The sequence below is a fragment of the Nipponia nippon genome, unplaced genomic scaffold, assembly GCF_047370975.1.
Source record: "Nipponia nippon isolate SJK-2023a ecotype South Korea unplaced genomic scaffold, ASM4737097v1 scaffold_14, whole genome shotgun sequence".
NCBI lineage: Eukaryota > Metazoa > Chordata > Aves > Pelecaniformes > Threskiornithidae > Nipponia > Nipponia nippon.
Genome location: NW_028262330.1, coordinates 4,997,414 through 5,019,627, shown reverse-complemented (window position 1 = coordinate 5,019,627; position 22,214 = coordinate 4,997,414). Strand labels below are relative to the sequence as shown.

General features: G+C 66.6%; 2 protein-coding genes across 3 annotated transcripts; both read left to right on the top strand.

Annotated features, from left to right (window-relative positions):
- The first annotated feature begins 226 nt into the window (after positions 1-226).
- On the top strand, positions 227-11,014 carry LOC148056421 (ubiquitin carboxyl-terminal hydrolase 36-like). Of its 2 annotated transcripts, XM_087751006.1 has the most exons (19): positions 227-321; positions 1,286-1,559; positions 1,633-1,854; positions 2,698-2,808; positions 3,099-3,201; positions 3,847-3,914; positions 4,343-4,413; positions 4,828-4,910; positions 5,243-5,354; positions 5,655-5,795; positions 6,079-6,179; positions 6,486-6,624; positions 6,871-7,551; positions 8,214-8,341; positions 8,792-9,370; positions 9,432-9,670; positions 9,969-10,084; positions 10,176-10,308; positions 10,381-11,014. In XM_087751006.1, the coding sequence occupies exons 2-18, from the start codon at positions 1,307-1,309 to the stop codon at positions 10,305-10,307; spliced, it is 3,279 nt and encodes a 1,092-aa protein (XP_087607132.1). In that variant the 5' UTR covers positions 227-321; positions 1,286-1,306; the 3' UTR covers position 10,308; positions 10,381-11,014. The 2 variants fall into 2 exon arrangements, with proteins under 2 accessions (XP_087607132.1, XP_087607131.1); XM_087751005.1 differs by lacking the exons at positions 9,969-10,084; positions 10,176-10,308; positions 10,381-11,014 and having other exon boundaries at positions 8,933-9,458.
- A 242-nt stretch (positions 11,015-11,256) lies between these two features.
- Positions 11,257-22,177, top strand: LOC148056420 (ubiquitin carboxyl-terminal hydrolase 36-like). Its single transcript, XM_087750956.1, has 19 exons — positions 11,257-11,351; positions 12,315-12,588; positions 12,662-12,883; positions 13,727-13,837; positions 14,128-14,230; positions 14,876-14,943; positions 15,372-15,442; positions 15,857-15,939; positions 16,272-16,383; positions 16,684-16,824; positions 17,108-17,208; positions 17,515-17,653; positions 17,900-18,580; positions 19,246-19,373; positions 19,823-20,401; positions 20,463-20,701; positions 21,000-21,115; positions 21,207-21,339; positions 21,412-22,177. Exons 2-18 carry the CDS (start codon positions 12,336-12,338, stop codon positions 21,336-21,338), a joined length of 3,279 nt encoding a protein of 1,092 aa, XP_087607082.1. The 5' UTR covers positions 11,257-11,351; positions 12,315-12,335; the 3' UTR covers position 21,339; positions 21,412-22,177.
- Positions 22,178-22,214: the final 37 nt, after the last annotated feature.

Below are 22,214 nucleotides of genomic sequence, written 5' to 3'. Positions count from 1 at the left end.
CCCGCTCCCCTCGGCCCCCGGCACCGCGCTGGGCGCGGGAGGCGGCGGCGGGGTCCCGGCGGGGACGGGGCGCTGCCGCCGGGACGGCGGGCAATAAACGTGTGGTGTCTGTGAATCGGCTCGGCTCGGCTCGGCTCGGCTCGGCTCGGAGGGGCGGGGCGGGGCGGGGCGGTGCACCGCGCGGGGCGGTGCGATACCGGGGGGCGGAGTCTGCCTGGCAGCGCCCCTTCCCGCGTCACGTGCCGTCGGCCGTGGCGGCTTCGTCACGCGGGCGAGGCCGGAGCGGCGGCGGCGGCGGGATGGAGGAGGAGGGCGGCTACGGTCAGTGCGGGGCCGGGGGAGCGGCCAGCGGCCGGGGGGCTCCGGGCCCCCCGCCTGGGCCGGGCCGCGGCGGGGCGGAGGGCCGGGGTGGGTCCCGCGGTACCGGGCACGCAGGCGGCGGGGACCGGGGCGAGGGGCCGGGGTGGTCCGTGATGGTCCGTGATCCGCGGGGCGGGCGGCAGCGTTGGGGCCGGGCCGCTGCCAGGTGCAAAAGCGGGGGCGGCGGCTCCGGGCTGGGGCTGGGGCTGGGGCTGGGGCTGGGGCGCGGCGGGACCCGCGCCCGCAGGTGGCAGAGCGGCTGCTCGGCCGCGGCCTTCGCGGCATCGGCCGGGCGGGGCCGGGAGGGCGGTGGAGGAAGCGCCGGGAGGAAACGGGCCCCCGGTGCCCGCAGAGAGCGCGGGGCCCGCGGGGGAGCTGGCGGGGGCCGGTCCGTCCCCGCAGCCCCGGAGCCCCGGCGGTCCCGCTGCGCTGGCGGCGCCGCCTCGTCCTTCCCCGGAGCTCAGCCCCGGCGGCCCCGCGCAGCCGGCGCCGTGCTGCTTTGCTGCCAGAGCTCGCGAGCTGCCTGCAGCGCGCGACCCGCTGCTGCCTGCGGTGTCGGTGCTGCCAGGCTCTGGGACCCGCTGCCCGCAGCGTTGCGGCTGCCCGGCCCTGGGGAGCGGGGACTGCGGCGTCGGTGCTCCCGGCCCTGGGGAGCGGGGACTGCGGTGTCGGTGCTGGCCGGGCCGGGGCGGGCGAAGCGGGGCAGCGCGGCGGCGCTGAGGTCGCGGGTGGATGGTGCGGTGCCCGTAGCGGCGGCGGGCGGGGAGCCGCTGAGGCCTCCGGGGCGCGCGGCGGCGGGGCCGGGGCCGGGCCTGCGGCGGGCCTAGGCCGCGGCCTGTTGCCTCGGCAACGCGCGTCCCCGCAACGGGAGCGGAGCGGAGCGGAGCGGAGCGGCGTCCCCCGCTCAGCCTGGCTCCGCCCGCAGCCGGGGCCACCGGGCCCCGCCATGCCGATCGTGGAGAAGCTGAAGGAGGCGCTGAAGCCGGGCCGGCGGGAGGCGGGCGAGGATGGGGAGCTGGGCCGGCTGCTGGCCGCCTCGGCCAAGAAGGTGCTGCTGCAGAAGGTGGAGTTCGAGCCCGCCAGCCGCGGCTTCTCCTGCCAGCTGGAGCTGCTGCGGGGGAAGTACGTGGTGCTCAACCCCCGGGCCGAGGCCGCCGGCCGCCACCGCGGCCCCGAGGAGGGACCGCCCGGCAAGCAGGGTAGGTAGAGAGGGCGAGGGGGGCCCTGCCCGCACCCCGCACCCGCGCGGCTCAACCGCCCCTCTTCCCGCAGGCAACGGCCATGCCCCGGGGGGCCTGGGGGACGGGGTCCCCGCGCCCCAGAAGGTGCTTTTCCCCGTGGACCGTCTCTCCCTGAAGTGGGATCGCATCTACCGGATCGGCGCCGGGCTGCACAACCTGGGGAATACCTGTTTCCTCAACTCCACGGTGCAGTGCCTGACCTACACGCCGCCGCTTGCCAACTACCTGCTCTCCAAGGAGCACGGCCGCACCTGTGAGTGGGGAGGCCCGGCTCGGCGGGCGGCAGGGCCAGGGTGGCCGCACCGGTGGGAAGGAGGAGCACCCGCCTGTCCTGCTCCCGGTGCTGTGCTCAGCACCTCTGCACGTGGCTCTGGCGAGGGGTGTGCGGGTGTCGGGATGCACCTTCTCTGCTCCCTCCTGCCCGGTTCTCCGTCGAGAGGTCGTTCCTGCGCACGGCTCGCTTTTCCTGGCGGTAGCAGTGTTCCTGAGCTCTGCGCCTTTGTGCCTGGGGAGGCTTGGTCTCTGCTGGGTGTAGCCAGGACTAAGATGAGTCCGATGGGGTCTGTTGGCTTCCTAGGGGCTGAGCTGGGTGTCCCACACAGCCCGTGCCTGTGGGGACTGCGTGAGGGCAGGGCAGAAGGTTGTGTACAGGCAGCAGGTGCTGTTTATGGGCAGCTTTGAAAGGGAGTCTGGTGGGCGCTGCTGCGAGCTGTGACCGAGGGGAGCACGCGGGGCTCGTAGCCCCATCCGCAGGGCTCGTAGCCCCGTCCATCGGGCTCCGGTGGGATCTGCCCCTCAGGGCTGACCTGTGGGCTCCTCCAGCGAGTACGTGTGACCTGTTTCCCGTCCACGTGGATGCTGTCTCGTCCTGGGGGGTTGCAGTGGCTGGTACTGTGGCTGGAGCTGCACCAGCTGGGGTGGCACGCGCTGGTCCTTGTGTAGCCGGTGTGCCCCAGAGCTGTACCGCAGCACGGTGCTTGTAGGGAGAACTGAGTGTGGCTGAGCTGTGTTGGAGCAGAGATCCCCAGTCCCCTGTACTGCCTCCATCTCTCCTGGGTTTGTCCCCAACGTCCTGTCTTCTGCTCTCCTGCTCCAGGTCACCAAGGAGGCTTTTGCATGATGTGCATTATGCAGAACCACGTGATCCAGGCTTTTGCCAACAGCGGCAACGTAATAAAGCCGGTGTCCTTCATCCGAGACCTCCAGAGTAAGGATGGCTGCCCTCCCCTCCGTTAGCCGTGCAGGAGAGCGGTGACTAACGCAGGAGCAGAGCCTTTGAGATCGGGGCAGGTCTTGGCAGATGGCTCTTCTGAGATGACTCACGGAGCCTGCCGGGGGATGGTGACCACACGGGCTACGTGGGGCTTCCCCCATGGCCGGCATGAGGCTGGTGGCTGGTTTGGGTTGAGAGGGCTCAAACCCCGGAGTCCCTGCCCCGAGGGAGGGCCTGCATCTATTGCAGCACGTGCAAGGGACTGATTCCTGGCTCTCCCGCAGAGATTGCCCAGCACATCCGCTTCGGCAGGCAGGAGGATGCGCACGAGTTCCTGCGTTACACCATTGATGCCATGCAGAAGGCCTGCCTGAATGGCCGTACCAAGTACGTGGGGCCTCTGATGGCCCATCGCTGCTCTTCTCTGCTGTCCCCTCGCTGGTCCCCTGCGCCTGTGGGAGGGGACTGGGGGGTGAATGTGTCCCCCGGGTCGGACTCGTAGAGGGAGGTGCCGACTCCAGGGGCCTCGGGTGGATGGCTCAGCTCTCTGCCCCTGTGTGACACAGCTCTGGGCTGTTGTCTGCCTTCTGCCTTCTCCTGACTCCTCCGGCCCAGCAGAGCTGTGGTCGTGTCCCCAAATCCTGAGGCTGCTAGGGGTTTGGATCCTGTCCCAATTGCCGAGGGATCCAGGCATTCAGCCCCAGCTCTGTGGCTGTGGGTGAGCAGCTTTCTCCTGGGCCCTCTGTGCCGGGAAGCCTGCGTTGCCTCTGCCTGCAGCGCCCAGCTCTGAGCTCCGGCCGGGAGTTTCTGCTCCTTCTAGAGGAAGGTGCGGATCGGAGCCTGGTGCCGCCCCTTGAGCTCCAGCACCGGGAGAGCAGACTGGCAGAGGCTGCGCCTTCCCTCTGCTCCTGGAGCTCTGCAGCCCATCCGCTGGCCAGAGCACGTAGGGGAGCCGTCCCGAGGACACAGTGGTGGCTTGCGGGGGTGGCCGTTGCGGAGGGGCGGTGTGAGATCCGGTGCTGCTGTCTCTAGGTTGGATCGCCAGACCCAGGCCACGACGCTGGTTCACCAGATCTTTGGCGGTTACCTGCGGTCCCGTGGTGAGTGCTGGCTGCCCGGTCCTGGGCCCGTGACTCTCAGGGCTGCTGTTTCCCTGAGAGCCTTGCAGTAAAAATCTTTTGGGAGAATTGCTAAGCACGTGCAAATTATCCAGAGCTGCAGCTGGTCAGTCGTGTGGTACCTGTGGGTCACGAACCGTGGTGTGGCAACGGAAAAAGCTGTTGGCTGTGGGTTCCCGGTTCATTGCTGCCAGCAAAGGAACCTGTGCTGCCAGCGGTCTAGCAACGTTTGCTGTCCCAGCACATAGTGGAATTGCCAGCCTTCCTCCTTGCGCGGCTGTGAATCCTGGTGCTGAGATCCTAGAGCCCAAACGTGGAGAGGGGGAATCCTGCAGCTGCCCGCGCTGTGCTGGGGTGGTGGCGGGTGGTGGTGTTGTCCCAGGGTGTGCTCATCGCTGTTTCTTTTGCAGTGAAGTGCTCGGTGTGCAAGAGTGTCTCGGACACCTATGATCCTTACCTGGACCTGGCGCTGGAGATCGGGGTAACGCGGCAGGGTCGGGGATGGGGAGGAGCTCTGATCTCGTGGGGGATGTTCCCACAGCCGCACCGTTACTGCTTTCGAGGCTCCTTAACCTGCCAGTGTCAAGGCACGGTGCAGGCAAGAGGGAAGCAGCTTCCGTTGTTGCTCTGCCTTCTGTGTCCGGCAGAGCGGTGCCCGTTGCCTGAACGTGAGCCGTGACTCCTGCGTTGAGGCTCCGTGGTGTCGGGGGGCAGTGCAGCCGTCCCTCACGGCATGCTGGCCAGTGCCTAGCTGGTGGCAGGCTCGTGGGTTTGGTGTAGTCTGTGGCGCTGTGCTCACGCTCTGTGTTCTCTCTCGGGGCCAGCGTCTCGGCTGTCAGGCGGGCTGTCGCGTGGACAGGCCACTTGTGCCCTGACCTCTCCTCTTCCCTTGCAGGAAGCTGCAAACATAGTGCAGGCGCTGGAGCTGTTTGCGAAGTCGGACACGCTGGGCGGGGAGAACGCCTACATGTGTGCCAAGTGAGTGTGCGGGGCTGCGGGCGGGAAGGGGCCTGTGGGCGTGCTGGTGGGAAGCAGGTAGAAAACCTGCCGCAATGTAGGAGGGCTCCTCTACCTGCTCCACGGCTAAACCGTGAGGTACGCGGCCATGGAAGCCTGCAGTGAAACCTGCCGCTCCTCAGCTCCCTCCTCTGGCGAGAAGGACCTGGGCCAGGAGACGTGGCCGTGAGCGGGTGCCCTGGAGCGGCGCCTGGCGTCAGCAGGGTCGTTTCCGTGGGGTTTGCCGCTTGGCCAGGGCTGGCAATCGTCTGGGTGGTGGGACGGCTTGAATAGCCGAAGCTCTTCCCGTGCAGATGCGAGAAGAAAGTGCCGGCCAGCAAACGCTTCACCATCCACCGAGCCTCCAATGTTCTCACGCTCTCACTGAAGCGCTTTGCCGACTTCGGCGGAGGCAAAATCACAAAGGTGAGCGCTCGGCAGTCCGGAGCTGGGGCTGTCTCCTGGCCCGAGGCCCTGCTGCCCGGAGCAGGGTGGGAGGTGGTCCTGTGAGCAGTGCGAGCTCCGCAGCAGTCCTGCAGCCCTTTCCCAGCTGTGCGGTGCGATGGGAGTTGGGCTTATCCTGGCATCGTCCTCACCGTGACCTGTGCATGGGGAGAGCAGGGCCCCCTCCCTCGAGAGATGGGACTCGTAGGACAGCTGAGCTGCTCTTGCTCTAGCAAGAAAGCCGTCTGCTGTGCGGGCTCCTGAGACATCCTCTCCGTGCAGGACGTGGGATACCCTGAGTACTTGAACATCCGCCCTTACATGTCTCAGAACAAGGGGGATCCTGTCACGTACGGACTCTACGCAGTGCTGGTGCACTCTGGGTACAGTTGCCACGCGGGGCACTACTACTGCTACGTGAAGGTGAGCCCAGGGCTGGGGGCTGGGGGGTGCTCGTGGGTCCCTGTAGCGTGCAGAAAGGAGGGTGCTCAGCAGATGTGTGTGGTGCGGAACACTGACTGGGGGGTACAGGCTGTGCTCCACTGTAGGAAGCGTAGAGGTCTGCTCCCGCAGAGTCCCCCTGCCTGGCCTGGGCCGCCTGTGGGTTTTGGGGAGAGGAGCTGTGCCGACAGGCGCTGTTCCTGCTGCTCTTGAGGCCAGGAGGGTCTCAGGACACAGCCCGACCCCGTTCTCTCTTCTTCTGCAGGCCAGCAATGGGCAGTGGTATCAAATGAACGATGACCGGGTGCGCTCCAGCAACATCAAAGTGGTCCTCAACCAGCAGGCCTATGTGCTGTTCTACCTGAGGTGAGAGCACCCTGTGTCCCCCGGCCCCTCTGCCCCCTGCTCTCAGCATTTGGGACAGGGCCGGCAGCACGTGCCTGGGTGCGGGAAGGAGCTTGGCCCAAGTAGCCCCAATGCTCGTGTGTATGCGCTGGCTCGGAGGAGGGTGGCAGGGAGAGGTCCAGCCCCTTGTTAGGGTTTTGCTGCAGATCAAGAGCACCTCACCTCCTCGGAGCTTCTGGCTCCTGTTTTTTGCGTTCGTCTCTGACAAGAGCGTTCTAGTCGCTCAAGCCCTCGCAGTTAACGCGTGTGCTTCTCTGCCTTCGCCAGAATCCCCAGCCCCAGGAAGAGCTCGGAGGGGCCCATTGCCAAAGCTGCCTCCAGCCTGCCTGGCCGCACTGGCAGCATCACGGATCAGGTCAAGAAGAGTGTGACCAACGGGCCCCTGTCTTCACCGCTGATGGGCCGGGTGAGTCCTGAAGGCTGCTCTCGGCCGGCGCTCCCGGGAGCTGCTGCCCCTCTGCTCTGCGAGGGCAGGTGGGCTGCAGCTTCGCAGGGAGGCCGGCGAGCTGCTCCGAAGGGGCAGGCGCGAGAGAGGACGGTTTGCAGGAAGGATCCTGCTGAGCCGAGGGGGCCTGGGGAGGGACAGGGAGGGCAGTATTGCTCTGTGCTTGAATCCTCTCCTCACTGAACTTGTCTCTTTCTCTTTGTCTAGAGACCAGACAGGCTGCCGGGGCCGGGGGAGGTTGGAGTCCCTGCGGCCCGCAGCACGTTTGGGACAGGGCCGAAGCTGGCGAACGGAACTGCTCCACCAAAGCTGCCCGCTGGGTCCCCGTCACCCAAACTGCCCCTCAAAGCCACCCACACGGCCACAGCGCTGCCCGATGCTGCAGCCCGGAGGCCCAAGAAGCCGCTCTCCTTCCCGCAGCTGCCTCCCACGGCCAGAGCAGTTCAGGGCTTCTGTGACAGCAGCAACGCAAACGGGGCCAAAGCAGAGCTGCCCCGGCAGAGCTCCTGGGAGAGCAAGCAGCCACCTACCTCACCCAAGCTGCTGGTAGAGCCCAGCCCCAGCCAGGAGCCCCGGGGCAGCGGGGAGAACACCGGGACCCGGGAGAGGGACTCCTGCGGCAGCAGTGCTGCCAGCCCAGCACACAGCGCGGTGGGGAAGCTGGCCAAGGCGTCCCAGAAGGCCAAGAGTGGAACCGGCAGCTTCGGCACCTCTGAGGAAACGGACTGTGGCACGGACCTCCCTGCTCGCCCCAGCACCGAGCCGGCTGCCCCTGAAGACTCCAAGCCAGCACAATTAAAATCCTCCCTGTTGGCCAGCACCGCTCTGGAGCTGAGCAGTACCACGTCACCACCACCGGCCAAGAAGCTGGCGCGCTCTGCCAAAAAGGTGAGTCTGAGCTTCTGCCTGGAGACTTGAGTAGGCAGCTTGTGCCTCCTGAACTGGGCCTTGTGTTGGGGGCAAGCGTAAAGCTAACGCTGGGTGTCTTGCGAAGCTGGAGGTGGGTGAGGAGAGCCTCGGGCCCAGGGCTGTAGCAGTTGCTCTGCCCTCCTTCTGGGTTGGGGTGCGGGGCCAGGCCCCTGCTGTTGTTCACATCCCTGAGTGACGCAGGAGAAATGGCTCCTGCCTTCTTGCTCAGGACGGAGGGGTGGCTGCGCCAGTGCCTGCAGCGGGGTGGCCTCGCCAGCCTTCTCGGGGTAACGCGTCCCCTGGGGCGAGTGGGAGCAGGTGACGCTGCAGCTGGAGGGCTGCGGCGTTGCCTCCTCCCCGGCAGCGGCGTGGGCCCGGCCCTCTGGGTGCCGCTGTGCAGCCAGGGCTCAGGACGGTGCACCGGGGTTTCTGCTCTTTAAATTTCCTTCCTTCCTTTTTTCCTTTGTGCTTCTAACTGAAAACGCTTCTCATTCTTCTTCTACCACCCCCCACTTCCCTCCCCCCGTCTGTATCTGTTCCCCTCCCCTTTCTCTGGGCTCCCCTTTTTGTTTTCTCCTCTTGGCTCACGGAAACCTCTTTTCTTTAGACCACCAAGTTTTTATTTACGTCAATAACTGCAGGGCAGCCCCCTGCGGAAGGCGAGCGGAAGCGACGGCCACGCACCACCTCACCCACAATTTGCTGACCGCACCTGCCCCACGAACACCACACAGCCCGACTCCACTCCCTGGCCTTTCGGCAAGTCGAGGTAAGCGGTGCCAGTCGCTCCCAGGCTCCTGCACGGCAGCAAGGCCAGTCGCAGCCTTGGGGTACTCCATGAGGCAACTGTCTGGTATGGCAGCTGGCTCGAGTCGCGATTTTGGCAGCCGGCTCTCCTGTTCTCCTGGGCTGGCAGGGCTTGCTCTGGGTCTCCCTTGTAACCTTCACCATTGACATGTGCTGCAGCACCACTTGCTCTTTCCTAATCGCCCGCGGGACAGCGTGTGCCCTGCGCGTAGCTGGCACTGGGCAGATGCAGGGTCGCTGTGTGTGCCTGCAGCTGCTGCTCTCGAGAGCAGGATCTGATTCAGATTTCGTGGCTGAGATGGTGGTAGCAGTTGGGTGCTGTGCTCCTGCACCTCAGGGTGTGGAGGAAGAGAGGGGCTCCCACTCCTGACCTGGTTTTCAGGTCGTGTCAGCCTCTCTTCCTGTCCCTCAGGCTGTCCTCCTCTGCTCTCAAACTGCCAAATCCCGAAAAGCCTGCCTCCAGCTTCATCCTCAACTCAGCCCCTCCGCTCCCAGCCTCCCCCCTGTCCAACGGTTCCACTGCCCACCCTTCGCACCACCTTCCTCCCTGCAGCAGGGAGAAGAGACCCAGCCAGGTCACCCCGGGTTCTTCCAAAAAGAAGTGGCAAAAGCAACATCATGGAACAGCTGGCAGCCCTCATGCTCTGGCTGCGAAGGGCAAGGATGAAGTCTCCGGCCCCCCCAGAAAGAAGAAGAAGAACCTCACTCAGGAGGGCTCGGTGTCCCTTGAGGGGAAGGAGGCAGCAGGCAAGGGTGCCAGCGGTGGCAGGGAGGCACCGGGCTGTCAGGAGCTGGAGAGCAGGCCCAAGCAGCGAGTGTCAGATGCCAGTAGTTGCCTGGACACAGAGCCCATCTCCCCCCTCAAGAGGAGGAGAATGGAGGAGACATGGTGTGGAGGGGAGGGCGTGCCCCTCTGCAGCCTTGTGGGGCCGGGCTCCTCGAGGGGTGAAGATTTACCCCCAGTTCCTCCCTGTCCAGGACAGGCCCCAGTGTGCCCAAACACCCTGCGCCATCAGGATCTTGCTTCTCTTGACAGTGTGTCGTGGGGCGAGATCTGCCTCTGAGCTGGAGCAACAGAGGAGCTCCCTCTGGCTTGTCCTCAGCCCTCCTGTTTCCACAGTGGCGGCGTGTGCCTGGGATAGCCAGGCTGGAGGTGGGGAGAGGCGCTGCCCGGCTGCCCCAAGCCGTGAGCCCGGCCGTGGGGCTGGCACAGCACCTGGGAGCCAGGAGGAGGCCAGCGTGGTGGAGGAGCTGCTCAGGAACTCCTTGGACAAGGCTTATGGCAAACAAGGTAATCCCTGCTCGCGTGGGTGGGTAGACAGCCACGTGGCTCCTCTGCCTTGAGCCCCGGACGCAGGCAGAGCCGTCTGTGCTCTGCCAGGGCCTGGGCTCCCCGCGGCAGCAGCGCAGGCAGCTGTGGGGGTCTCCCGGAGCCGGGCAGATGCAGCTGGCCGAGGGGCTGTTGGGGGTGCCACAGAGTGGGGTGCTGGAGTGAGGGGCTCCAGCCGCTGGCCTGAGGTGGGGGCCCTGTGCAGGCGGGTGCAGCGGAGCACAGCGCGGTGCTCCCTGCTGACCGTGCTGCTCCGCAGTCTTGACCTGGGAGGGCGAGATCTCAGCTGTCCGCCAGGATGCCACTCGGGACGCAGCGTGGGCCCGGAGCGCGACTGTCATCGATGAGTGGGACGAGGAGTTTGACAGAGGGAAGGTGGGTGCTGGCCCCGTCCTGGGCTGGGGCAAGTTGGGGGAGGCAGGGGCCTCCGCACTCTGACCCTAAGAGCTTTCCTGCCTCTGCACAGGTAAAGAAGATGAAAAAACTAAAGCGGGAGCAGAGGGGACAGTTCAATCCCTTGCAGCAGCTGCAGGCAAAGCGCAACTTCTGCTCCGTGACGCATCCCGCCAAGGTGGGCAGCCTGAGCCGTCGGCTCTGAGGTGGGTGAGCTGCAGGGGCAGGGAGGGGGGCGGCTGCCTGGCAGGGTGCTAACGCCGCTCCTTTCCTCCCAGGTGGAGATCTGCGTCCCCCAGCCAGCAAACGGAGCAGTCTTGGGACAAGGACTGGCAGGGGAGCGCTGTCCTGGGAGCCACTGGTGGCCTCTGCTGTGGAGGGGAGCGGAGGGGATGTGGGTCCTGTTTGTCTCCCAGGGCTGGTGCTGTGCTTGGTGTCCCCTCCCTTCCCCTTGTGGGAGCTGCTGTCCCTGCAGGCCCCGGGGTCCCCGTGGGCTGGGGCTGCGTCGCCGTACTCTGCTCTCCAGCTGCGGAGGAGCCTGTTCAAGCTCTGAGCCGCTCTGGGGTGAGGGGACGCCCGCTGCCCTGCCTTGTCCGGGCTCCTCCGCCAGCTCCTCTGTGCCTCTGCCTGGGGCTGGAGCAGCCCCTTCTCCCACCCAGCCTGGAGTTTTAAGGCTCGGGGAGGGGGAATCCTGGAAAGTGCGGGCGGCTCATCCCTGCTGCTCCGGGTTAAGGTGCGGGGAGGGGGCCAGCGGCCCACGCTGCAGGGCTGGGAGCACCAGGGCTGGTGTTCGTCTCCTGGGCACGGCCCCGGGATGCTCCGGCCCCGCTTGCCGGTCTGGCCCCCTCCCGCTCCCTGCCCGCCCCTGCACCCCCCGCCTGCCGCTGTGCAAGTCGCAGTGGAACCGTTGGGCCCCCCCGGGCAGGGCCCCGCTCCCCTCGGCCCCCGGCACCGCGCTGGGCGCGGGAGGCGGCGGCGGGGTCCCGGCGGGGACGGGGCGCTGCCGCCGGGACGGCGGGCAATAAACGTGTGGTGTCTGTGAATCGGCTCGGCTCGGCTCGGCTCGGCTCGGCTCGGAGGGGCGGGGCGGGGCGGGGCGGTGCACCGCGCGGGGCGGTGCGATACCGGGGGGCGGAGTCTGCCTGGCAGCGCCCCTTCCCGCGTCACGTGCCGTCGGCCGTGGCGGCTTCGTCACGCGGGCGAGGCCGGAGCGGCGGCGGCGGCGGGATGGAGGAGGAGGGCGGCTACGGTCAGTGCGGGGCCGGGGGAGCGGCCAGCGGCCGGGGGCTCCGGGCCCCCCGCCTGGGCCGGGCCGCGGCGGGGCGGAGGGCCGGGGTGGGTCCCGCGGTACCGGGCACGCAGGCGGCGGGGACCGGGGCGAGGGGCCGGGGTGGTCCGTGATGGTCCGTGATCCGCGGGGCGGGCGGCAGCGTTGGGGCCGGGCCGCTGCCAGGTGCAAAAGCGGGGGCGGCGGCTCCGGGCTGGGGCTGGGGCTGGGGCTGGGGCTGGGGCGCGGCGGGACCCGCGCCCGCAGGTGGCAGAGCGGCTGCTCGGCCGCGGCCTTCGCGGCATCGGCCGGGCGGGGCCGGGAGGGCGGTGGAGGAAGCGCCGGGAGGAAACGGGCCCCCGGTGCCCGCAGAGAGCGCGGGGCCCGCGGGGGAGCTGGCGGGGGCCGGTCCGTCCCCGCAGCCCCGGAGCCCCGGCGGTCCCGCTGCGCTGGCGGCGCCGCCTCGTCCTTCCCCGGAGCTCAGCCCCGGCGGCCCCGCGCAGCCGGCGCCGTGCTGCTTTGCTGCCAGAGCTCGCGAGCTGCCTGCAGCGCGCGACCCGCTGCTGCCTGCGGTGTCGGTGCTGCCAGGCTCTGGGACCCGCTGCCCGCAGCGTTGCGGCTGCCCGGCCCTGGGGAGCGGGGACTGCGGCGTCGGTGCTCCCGGCCCTGGGGAGCGGGGACTGCGGTGTCGGTGCTGGCCGGGCCGGGGCGGGCGAAGCGGGGCAGCGCGGCGGCGCTGAGGTCGCGGGTGGATGGTGCGGTGCCCGTAGCGGCGGCGGGCGGGGAGCCGCTGAGGCCTCCGGGGCGCGCGGCGGCGGGGCCGGGGCCGGGCCTGCGGCGGGCCTAGGCCGCGGCCTGTTGCCTCGGCAACGCGCGTCCCCGCAACGGGAGCGGAGCGGAGCGGAGCGGAGCGGCGTCCCCCGCTCAGCCTGGCTCCGCCCGCAGCCGGGGCCACCGGGCCCCGCCATGCCGATCGTGGAGAAGCTGAAGGAGGCGCTGAAGCCGGGCCGGCGGGAGGCGGGCGAGGATGGGGAGCTGGGCCGGCTGCTGGCCGCCTCGGCCAAGAAGGTGCTGCTGCAGAAGGTGGAGTTCGAGCCCGCCAGCCGCGGCTTCTCCTGCCAGCTGGAGCTGCTGCGGGGGAAGTACGTGGTGCTCAACCCCCGGGCCGAGGCCGCCGGCCGCCACCGCGGCCCCGAGGAGGGACCGCCCGGCAAGCAGGGTAGGTAGAGAGGGCGAGGGGGGCCCTGCCCGCACCCCGCACCCGCGCGGCTCAACCGCCCCTCTTCCCGCAGGCAACGGCCATGCCCCGGGGGGCCTGGGGGACGGGGTCCCCGCGCCCCAGAAGGTGCTTTTCCCCGTGGACCGTCTCTCCCTGAAGTGGGATCGCATCTACCGGATCGGCGCCGGGCTGCACAACCTGGGGAATACCTGTTTCCTCAACTCCACGGTGCAGTGCCTGACCTACACGCCGCCGCTTGCCAACTACCTGCTCTCCAAGGAGCACGGCCGCACCTGTGAGTGGGGAGGCCCGGCTCGGCGGGCGGCAGGGCCAGGGTGGCCGCACCGGTGGGAAGGAGGAGCACCCGCCTGTCCTGCTCCCGGTGCTGTGCTCAGCACCTCTGCACGTGGCTCTGGCGAGGGGTGTGCGGGTGTCGGGATGCACCTTCTCTGCTCCCTCCTGCCCGGTTCTCCGTCGAGAGGTCGTTCCTGCGCACGGCTCGCTTTTCCTGGCGGTAGCAGTGTTCCTGAGCTCTGCGCCTTTGTGCCTGGGGAGGCTTGGTCTCTGCTGGGTGTAGCCAGGACTAAGATGAGTCCGATGGGGTCTGTTGGCTTCCTAGGGGCTGAGCTGGGTGTCCCACACAGCCCGTGCCTGTGGGGACTGCGTGAGGGCAGGGCAGAAGGTTGTGTACAGGCAGCAGGTGCTGTTTATGGGCAGCTTTGAAAGGGAGTCTGGTGGGCGCTGCTGCGAGCTGTGACCGAGGGGAGCACGCGGGGCTCGTAGCCCCATCCGCAGGGCTCGTAGCCCCGTCCATCGGGCTCCGGTGGGATCTGCCCCTCAGGGCTGACCTGTGGGCTCCTCCAGCGAGTACGTGTGACCTGTTTCCCGTCCACGTGGATGCTGTCTCGTCCTGGGGGGTTGCAGTGGCTGGTACTGTGGCTGGAGCTGCACCAGCTGGGGTGGCACGCGCTGGTCCTTGTGTAGCCGGTGTGCCCCAGAGCTGTACCGCAGCACGGTGCTTGTAGGGAGAACTGAGTGTGGCTGAGCTGTGTTGGAGCAGAGATCCCCAGTCCCCTGTACTGCCTCCATCTCTCCTGGGTTTGTCCCCAACGTCCTGTCTTCTGCTCTCCTGCTCCAGGTCACCAAGGAGGCTTTTGCATGATGTGCATTATGCAGAACCACGTGATCCAGGCTTTTGCCAACAGCGGCAACGTAATAAAGCCGGTGTCCTTCATCCGAGACCTCCAGAGTAAGGATGGCTGCCCTCCCCTCCGTTAGCCGTGCAGGAGAGCGGTGACTAACGCAGGAGCAGAGCCTTTGAGATCGGGGCAGGTCTTGGCAGATGGCTCTTCTGAGATGACTCACGGAGCCTGCCGGGGGATGGTGACCACACGGGCTACGTGGGGCTTCCCCCATGGCCGGCATGAGGCTGGTGGCTGGTTTGGGTTGAGAGGGCTCAAACCCCGGAGTCCCTGCCCCGAGGGAGGGCCTGCATCTATTGCAGCACGTGCAAGGGACTGATTCCTGGCTCTCCCGCAGAGATTGCCCAGCACATCCGCTTCGGCAGGCAGGAGGATGCGCACGAGTTCCTGCGTTACACCATTGATGCCATGCAGAAGGCCTGCCTGAATGGCCGTACCAAGTACGTGGGGCCTCTGATGGCCCATCGCTGCTCTTCTCTGCTGTCCCCTCGCTGGTCCCCTGCGCCTGTGGGAGGGGACTGGGGGGTGAATGTGTCCCCCGGGTCGGACTCGTAGAGGGAGGTGCCGACTCCAGGGGCCTCGGGTGGATGGCTCAGCTCTCTGCCCCTGTGTGACACAGCTCTGGGCTGTTGTCTGCCTTCTGCCTTCTCCTGACTCCTCCGGCCCAGCAGAGCTGTGGTCGTGTCCCCAAATCCTGAGGCTGCTAGGGGTTTGGATCCTGTCCCAATTGCCGAGGGATCCAGGCATTCAGCCCCAGCTCTGTGGCTGTGGGTGAGCAGCTTTCTCCTGGGCCCTCTGTGCCGGGAAGCCTGCGTTGCCTCTGCCTGCAGCGCCCAGCTCTGAGCTCCGGCCGGGAGTTTCTGCTCCTTCTAGAGGAAGGTGCGGATCGGAGCCTGGTGCCGCCCCTTGAGCTCCAGCACCGGGAGAGCAGACTGGCAGAGGCTGCGCCTTCCCTCTGCTCCTGGAGCTCTGCAGCCCATCCGCTGGCCAGAGCACGTAGGGGAGCCGTCCCGAGGACACAGTGGTGGCTTGCGGGGGTGGCCGTTGCGGAGGGGCGGTGTGAGATCCGGTGCTGCTGTCTCTAGGTTGGATCGCCAGACCCAGGCCACGACGCTGGTTCACCAGATCTTTGGCGGTTACCTGCGGTCCCGTGGTGAGTGCTGGCTGCCCGGTCCTGGGCCCGTGACTCTCAGGGCTGCTGTTTCCCTGAGAGCCTTGCAGTAAAAATCTTTTGGGAGAATTGCTAAGCACGTGCAAATTATCCAGAGCTGCAGCTGGTCAGTCGTGTGGTACCTGTGGGTCACGAACCGTGGTGTGGCAACGGAAAAAGCTGTTGGCTGTGGGTTCCCGGTTCATTGCTGCCAGCAAAGGAACCTGTGCTGCCAGCGGTCTAGCAACGTTTGCTGTCCCAGCACATAGTGGAATTGCCAGCCTTCCTCCTTGCGCGGCTGTGAATCCTGGTGCTGAGATCCTAGAGCCCAAACGTGGAGAGGGGGAATCCTGCAGCTGCCCGCGCTGTGCTGGGGTGGTGGCGGGTGGTGGTGTTGTCCCAGGGTGTGCTCATCGCTGTTTCTTTTGCAGTGAAGTGCTCGGTGTGCAAGAGTGTCTCGGACACCTATGATCCTTACCTGGACCTGGCGCTGGAGATCGGGGTAACGCGGCAGGGTCGGGGATGGGGAGGAGCTCTGATCTCGTGGGGGATGTTCCCACAGCCGCACCGTTACTGCTTTCGAGGCTCCTTAACCTGCCAGTGTCAAGGCACGGTGCAGGCAAGAGGGAAGCAGCTTCCGTTGTTGCTCTGCCTTCTGTGTCCGGCAGAGCGGTGCCCGTTGCCTGAACGTGAGCCGTGACTCCTGCGTTGAGGCTCCGTGGTGTCGGGGGGCAGTGCAGCCGTCCCTCACGGCATGCTGGCCAGTGCCTAGCTGGTGGCAGGCTCGTGGGTTTGGTGTAGTCTGTGGCGCTGTGCTCACGCTCTGTGTTCTCTCTCGGGGCCAGCGTCTCGGCTGTCAGGCGGGCTGTCGCGTGGACAGGCCACTTGTGCCCTGACCTCTCCTCTTCCCTTGCAGGAAGCTGCAAACATAGTGCAGGCGCTGGAGCTGTTTGCGAAGTCGGACACGCTGGGCGGGGAGAACGCCTACATGTGTGCCAAGTGAGTGTGCGGGGCTGCGGGCGGGAAGGGGCCTGTGGGCGTGCTGGTGGGAAGCAGGTAGAAAACCTGCCGCAATGTAGGAGGGCTCCTCTACCTGCTCCACGGCTAAACCGTGAGGTACGCGGCCATGGAAGCCTGCAGTGAAACCTGCCGCTCCTCAGCTCCCTCCTCTGGCGAGAAGGACCTGGGCCAGGAGACGTGGCCGTGAGCGGGTGCCCTGGAGCGGCGCCTGGCGTCAGCAGGGTCGTTTCCGTGGGGTTTGCCGCTTGGCCAGGGCTGGCAATCGTCTGGGTGGTGGGACGGCTTGAATAGCCGAAGCTCTTCCCGTGCAGATGCGAGAAGAAAGTGCCGGCCAGCAAACGCTTCACCATCCACCGAGCCTCCAATGTTCTCACGCTCTCGCTGAAGCGCTTTGCCGACTTCGGCGGAGGCAAAATCACAAAGGTGAGCGCTCGGCAGTCCAGAGCTGGGGCTGTCTCCTGGCCCGAGGCCCTGCTGCCCGGAGCAGGGTGGGAGGTGGTCCTGTGAGCAGTGCGAGCTCCGCAGCAGTCCTGCAGCCCTTTCCCAGCTGTGCGGTGCGATGGGAGTTGGGCTTATCCTGGCATCGTCCTCACCGTGACCTGTGCATGGGGAGAGCAGGGCCCCCTCCCTCGAGAGATGGGACTCGTAGGACAGCTGAGCTGCTCTTGCTCTAGCAAGAAAGCCGTCTGCTGTGCGGGCTCCTGAGACATCCTCTCCGTGCAGGACGTGGGATACCCTGAGTACTTGAACATCCGCCCTTACATGTCTCAGAACAAGGGGGATCCTGTCACGTACGGACTCTACGCAGTGCTGGTGCACTCTGGGTACAGTTGCCACGCGGGGCACTACTACTGCTACGTGAAGGTGAGCCCAGGGCTGGGGGCTGGGGGGTGCTCGTGGGTCCCTGTAACGTGCAGAAAGGAGGGTGCTCAGCAGATGTGTGTGGTGCGGAACACTGACTGGGGGGTACAGGCTGTGCTCCACTGTAGGAAGCGTAGAGGTCTGCTCCCGCAGAGTCCCCCTGCCTGGCCTGGGCCGCCTGTGGGTTTTGGGGAGAGGAGCTGTGCCGACAGGCGCTGTTCCTGCTGCTCTTGAGGCCAGGAGGGTCTCAGGACACATCCCGACCCCGTTCTCTCTTCTTCTGCAGGCCAGCAATGGGCAGTGGTATCAAATGAACGATGACCGGGTGCGCTCCAGCAACATCAAAGTGGTCCTCAACCAGCAGGCCTATGTGCTGTTCTACCTGAGGTGAGAGCACCCTGTGTCCCCCGGCCCCTCTGCCCCCTGCTCTCAGCATTTGGGACAGGGCCGGCAGCACGTGCCTGGGTGCGGGAAGGAGCTTGGCCCAAGTAGCCCCAATGCTCGTGTGTATGCGCTGGCTCGGAGGAGGGTGGCAGGGAGAGGTCCAGCCCCTTGTTAGGGTTTTGCTGCAGATCAAGAGCACCTCACCTCCTCGGAGCTTCTGGCTCCTGTTTTTTGCGTTCGTCTCTGACAAGAGCGTTCTAGTCGCTCAAGCCCTCGCAGTTAACGCGTGTGCTTCTCTGCCTTCGCCAGAATCCCCAGCCCCAGGAAGAGCTCGGAGGGGCCCATTGCCAAAGCTGCCTCCAGCCTGCCTGGCCGCACTGGCAGCATCACGGATCAGGTCAAGAAGAGTGTGACCAACGGGCCCCTGTCTTCACCGCTGATGGGCCGGGTGAGTCCTGAAGGCTGCTCTCGGCCGGCGCTCCCGGGAGCTGCTGCCCCTCTGCTCTGCGAGGGCAGGTGGGCTGCAGCTTCGCAGGGAGGCCGGCGAGCTGCTCCGAAGGGGCAGGCGCGAGAGAGGACGGTTTGCAGGAAGGATCCTGCTGAGCCGAGGGGGCCTGGGGAGGGACAGGGAGGGCAGTATTGCTCTGTGCTTGAATCCTCTCCTCACTGAACTTGTCTCTTTCTCTTTGTCTAGAGACCAGACAGGCTGCCGGGGCCGGGGGAGGTTGGAGTCCCTGCGGCCCGCAGCACGTTTGGGACAGGGCCGAAGCTGGCGAACGGAACTGCTCCACCAAAGCTGCCCGCTGGGTCCCCGTCACCCAAACTGCCCCTCAAAGCCACCCACACGGCCACAGCGCTGCCCGATGCTGCAGCCCGGAGGCCCAAGAAGCCGCTCTCCTTCCCGCAGCTGCCTCCCACGGCCAGAGCAGTTCAGGGCTTCTGTGACAGCAGCAACGCAAACGGGGCCAAAGCAGAGCTGCCCCGGCAGAGCTCCTGGGAGAGCAAGCAGCCACCTACCTCACCCAAGCTGCTGGTAGAGCCCAGCCCCAGCCAGGAGCCCCGGGGCAGCGGGGAGAACACCGGGACCCGGGAGAGGGACTCCTGCGGCAGCAGTGCTGCCAGCCCAGCACACAGCGCGGTGGGGAAGCTGGCCAAGGCGTCCCAGAAGGCCAAGAGTGGAACCGGCAGCTTCGGCACCTCTGAGGAAACGGACTGTGGCACGGACCTCCCTGCTCGCCCCAGCACCGAGCCGGCTGCCCCTGAAGACTCCAAGCCAGCACAATTAAAATCCTCCCTGTTGGCCAGCACCGCTCTGGAGCTGAGCAGTACCACGTCACCACCACCGGCCAAGAAGCTGGCGCTCTCTGCCAAAAAGGTGAGTCTGAGCTTCTGCCTGGAGACTTGAGTAGGCACCTTGTGCCTCCTGAACTGGGCCTTGTGTTGGGGGCAAGCGTAAAGCTAACGCTGGGTGTCTTGCGAAGCTGGAGGTGGGTGAGGAGAGCCTCTCGGGCCCAGGGCTGTAGCAGTTGCTCTGCCCTCCTTCTGGGTTGGGGTGCGGGGCCAGGCCCCTGCTGTTGTTCACATCCCTGAGTGACGCAGGAGAAATGGCTCCTGCCTTCTTGCTCAGGACGGAGGGGTGGCTGCACCAGTGCCTGCAGCGGGGTGGCCTCGCCAGCCTTCTCGGGGTAACGCGTCCCCTGGGGCGAGTGGGAGCAGGTGACGCTGCAGCTGGAGGGCTGCGGCGTTGCCTCCTCCCCGGGCAGCGGCGTGGGCCCGGCCCTCTGGGTGCCGCTGTGCAGCCGGGGCTCAGGACGGTGCACCGGGGTTTCTGCTCTTTAAATTTCCTTCCTTCCTTTTTTCCTTTGTGCTTCTAACTGAAAACGCTTCTCATTCTTCTTCTACCACCCCCCACTTCCCTCCCCCCGTCTGTATCTGTTCCCCTCCCCTTTCTCTGGGCTCCCCTTTTTGTTTTCTCCTCTTGGCTCACGGAAACCTCTTTTCTTTAGACCACCAAGTTTTTATTTACGTCAATAACTGCAGGGCAGCCCCCTGCGGAAGGCGAGCGGAAGCGACGGCCACGCACCACCTCACCCACAATTTGCTGACCGCACCTGCCCCACGAACACCACACAGCCCGACTCCACTCCCTGGCCTTTCGGCAAGTCGAGGTAAGCGGTGCCAGTCGCTCCCAGGCTCCTGCACGGCAGCAAGGCCAGTCGCAGCCTTGGGGTACTCCATGAGGCAACTGTCTGGTATGGCAGCTGGCTCGGGGGCGATTTTGGCAGCCGGCTCTCCTGTTCTCCTGGGCTGGCAGGGCTTGCTCTGGGTCTCCCTTGTAACCTTCACCATTGACATGTGCTGCAGCACCACTTGCTCTTTCCTAATCGCCCGCGGGACAGCGTGTGCCCTGCGCGTAGCTGGCACTGGGCAGATGCAGGGTCGCTGTGTGTGCCTGCAGCTGCTGCTCTCGAGAGCAGGATCTGATTCAGATTTCGTGGCTGAGATGGTGGTAGCAGTTGGGTGCTGTGCTCCTGCACCTCAGGGTGTGGAGGAAGAGAGGGGCTCCCACTCCTGACCTGGTTTTCAGGTCGTGTCAGCCTCTCTTCCTGTCCCTCAGGCTGTCCTCCTCTGCTCTCAAACTGCCAAATCCCGAAAAGCCTGCCTCCAGCTTCATCCTCAACTCAGCCCCTCCGCTCCCAGCCTCCCCCCTGTCCAACGGTTCCACTGCCCACCCTTCGCACCACCTTCCTCCCTGCAGCGGGGAGAAGAGACCCAGCCAGGTCACCCCGGGTTCTTCCAAAAAGAAGCGGCAAAAGCAACATCATGGAGCAGCTGGCAGCCCTCATGCTCTGGCTGCGAAGGGCAAGGATGAAGTCTCCGGCCCCCCCAGAAAGAAGAAGAAGAACCTCACTCAGGAGGGCTCGGTGTCCCTTGAGGGGAAGGAGGCAGCAGGCAAGGGTGCCAGCGGTGGCAGGGAGGCACCGGGCTGTCAGGAGCTGGAGAGCAGGCCCAAGCAGCGAGTGTCAGATGCCAGTAGTTGCCTGGACACAGAGCCCATCTCCCCCCTCAAGAGGAGGAGAATGGAGGAGACATGGTGTGGAGGGGAGGGCGTGCTCCTCTGCAGACTTGTGGGGCCGGGCTCCTCGAGGGGTGAAGATTTACCCCCAGTTCCTCCCTGTCCAGGACAGGCCCCAGTGTGCCCAAACACCCTGCGCCATCAGGATCTTGCTTCTCTTGACAGTGTGTCGTGGGGCGAGATCTGCCTCTGAGCTGGAGCAACAGAGGAGCTCCCTCTGGCTTGTCCTCAGCCCTCCTGTTTCCACAGTGGCGGCGTGTGCCTGGGATAGCCAGGCTGGAGGTGGGGAGAGGCGCTGCCCGGCTGCCCCAAGCCGTGAGCCCGGCCGTGGGGCTGGCACAGCACCTGGGAGCCAGGAGGAGGCCAGCGTGGTGGAGGAGCTGCTCAGGAACTCCTTGGACAAGGCTTATGGCAAACAAGGTAATCCCTGCTCGCGTGGGTGGGTAGACAGCCACGTGGCTCCTCTGCCTTGAGCCCCGGACGCAGGCAGAGCCGTCTGTGCTCTGCCAGGGCCTGGGCTCCCCGCGGCAGCAGCGCAGGCAGCTGTGGGGGTCTCCCGGAGCCGGGCAGGTGCAGCTGGCCGAGGGGCTGTTGGGGGTGCCACAGAGTGGGGTGCTGGAGTGAGGGGCTCCAGCCGCTGGCCTGAGGTGGGGGCCCTGTGCAGGCGGGTGCAGCGGAGCACAGCGCGGTGCTCCCTGCTGACCGTGCTGCTCCGCAGTCTTGACCTGGGAGGGCGAGATCTCAGCTGTCCGCCAGGATGCCACTCGGGACGCAGCGTGGGCCCGGAGCGCGACTGTCATCGATGAGTGGGACGAGGAGTTTGACAGAGGGAAGGTGGGTGCTGGCCCCGTCCTGGGCTGGGGCAAGTTGGGGGAGGCAGGGGCCTCCGCACTCTGACCCTAAGAGCTTTCCTGCCTCTGCACAGGTAAAGAAGATGAAAAAACTAAAGCGGGAGCAGAGGGGACAGTTCAATCCCTTGCAGCAGCTGCAGGCAAAGCGCAACTTCTGCTCCGTGACGCATCCCGCCAAGGTGGGCAGCCTGAGCCGTCGGCTCTGAGGTGGGTGAGCTGCAGGGGCAGGGAGGGGGGCGGCTGCCTGGCAGGGTGCTAACGCCGCTCCTTTCCTCCCAGGTGGAGATCTGCGTCCCCCAGCCAGCAAACGGAGCAGTCTTGGGACAAGGACTGGCAGGGGAGCGCTGTCCTGGGAGCCACTGGTGGCCTCTGCTGTGGAGGGGAGCGGAGGGGATGTGGGTCCTGTTTGTCTCCCAGGGCTGGTGCTGTGCTTGGTGTCCCCTCCCTTCCCCTTGTGGGAGCTGCTGTCCCTGCAGGCCCCGGGGTCCCCGTGGGCTGGGGCTGCGTCGCCGTACTCTGCTCTCCAGCTGCGGAGGAGCCTGTTCAAGCTCTGAGCCGCTCTGGGGTGAGGGGACGCCCGCTGCCCTGCCTTGTCCGGGCTCCTCCGCCAGCTCCTCTGTGCCTCTGCCTGGGGCTGGAGCAGCCCCTTCTCCCACCCAGCCTGGAGTTTTAAGGCTCGGGGAGGGGGAATCCTGGAAAGTGCGGGCGGCTCATCCCTGCTGCTCCGGGTTAAGGTGCGGGGAGGGGGCCAGCGGCCCACGCTGCAGGGCTGGGAGCACCAGGGCTGGTGTTCGTCTCCTGGGCACGGCCCCGGGATGCTCCGGCCCCGCTTGCCGGTCTGGCCCCCTCCCGCTCCCTGCCCGCCCCTGCACCCCCCGCCTGCCGCTGTGCAAGTCGCAGTGGAACCGTTGGGCCCCCCCCGGGCAGGGCCCCGCTCCCCTCGGCCCCCGGCACCGCGCTGGGCGCGGGAGGCGGCGGCGGGGTCCCGGCGGGGACGGGGCGCTGCCGCCGGGACGGCGGGCAATAAACGTGTGGTGTCTGTGAATCGGCTCGGCTCGGCTCGGCTCGGCTCGGCTCGGCTC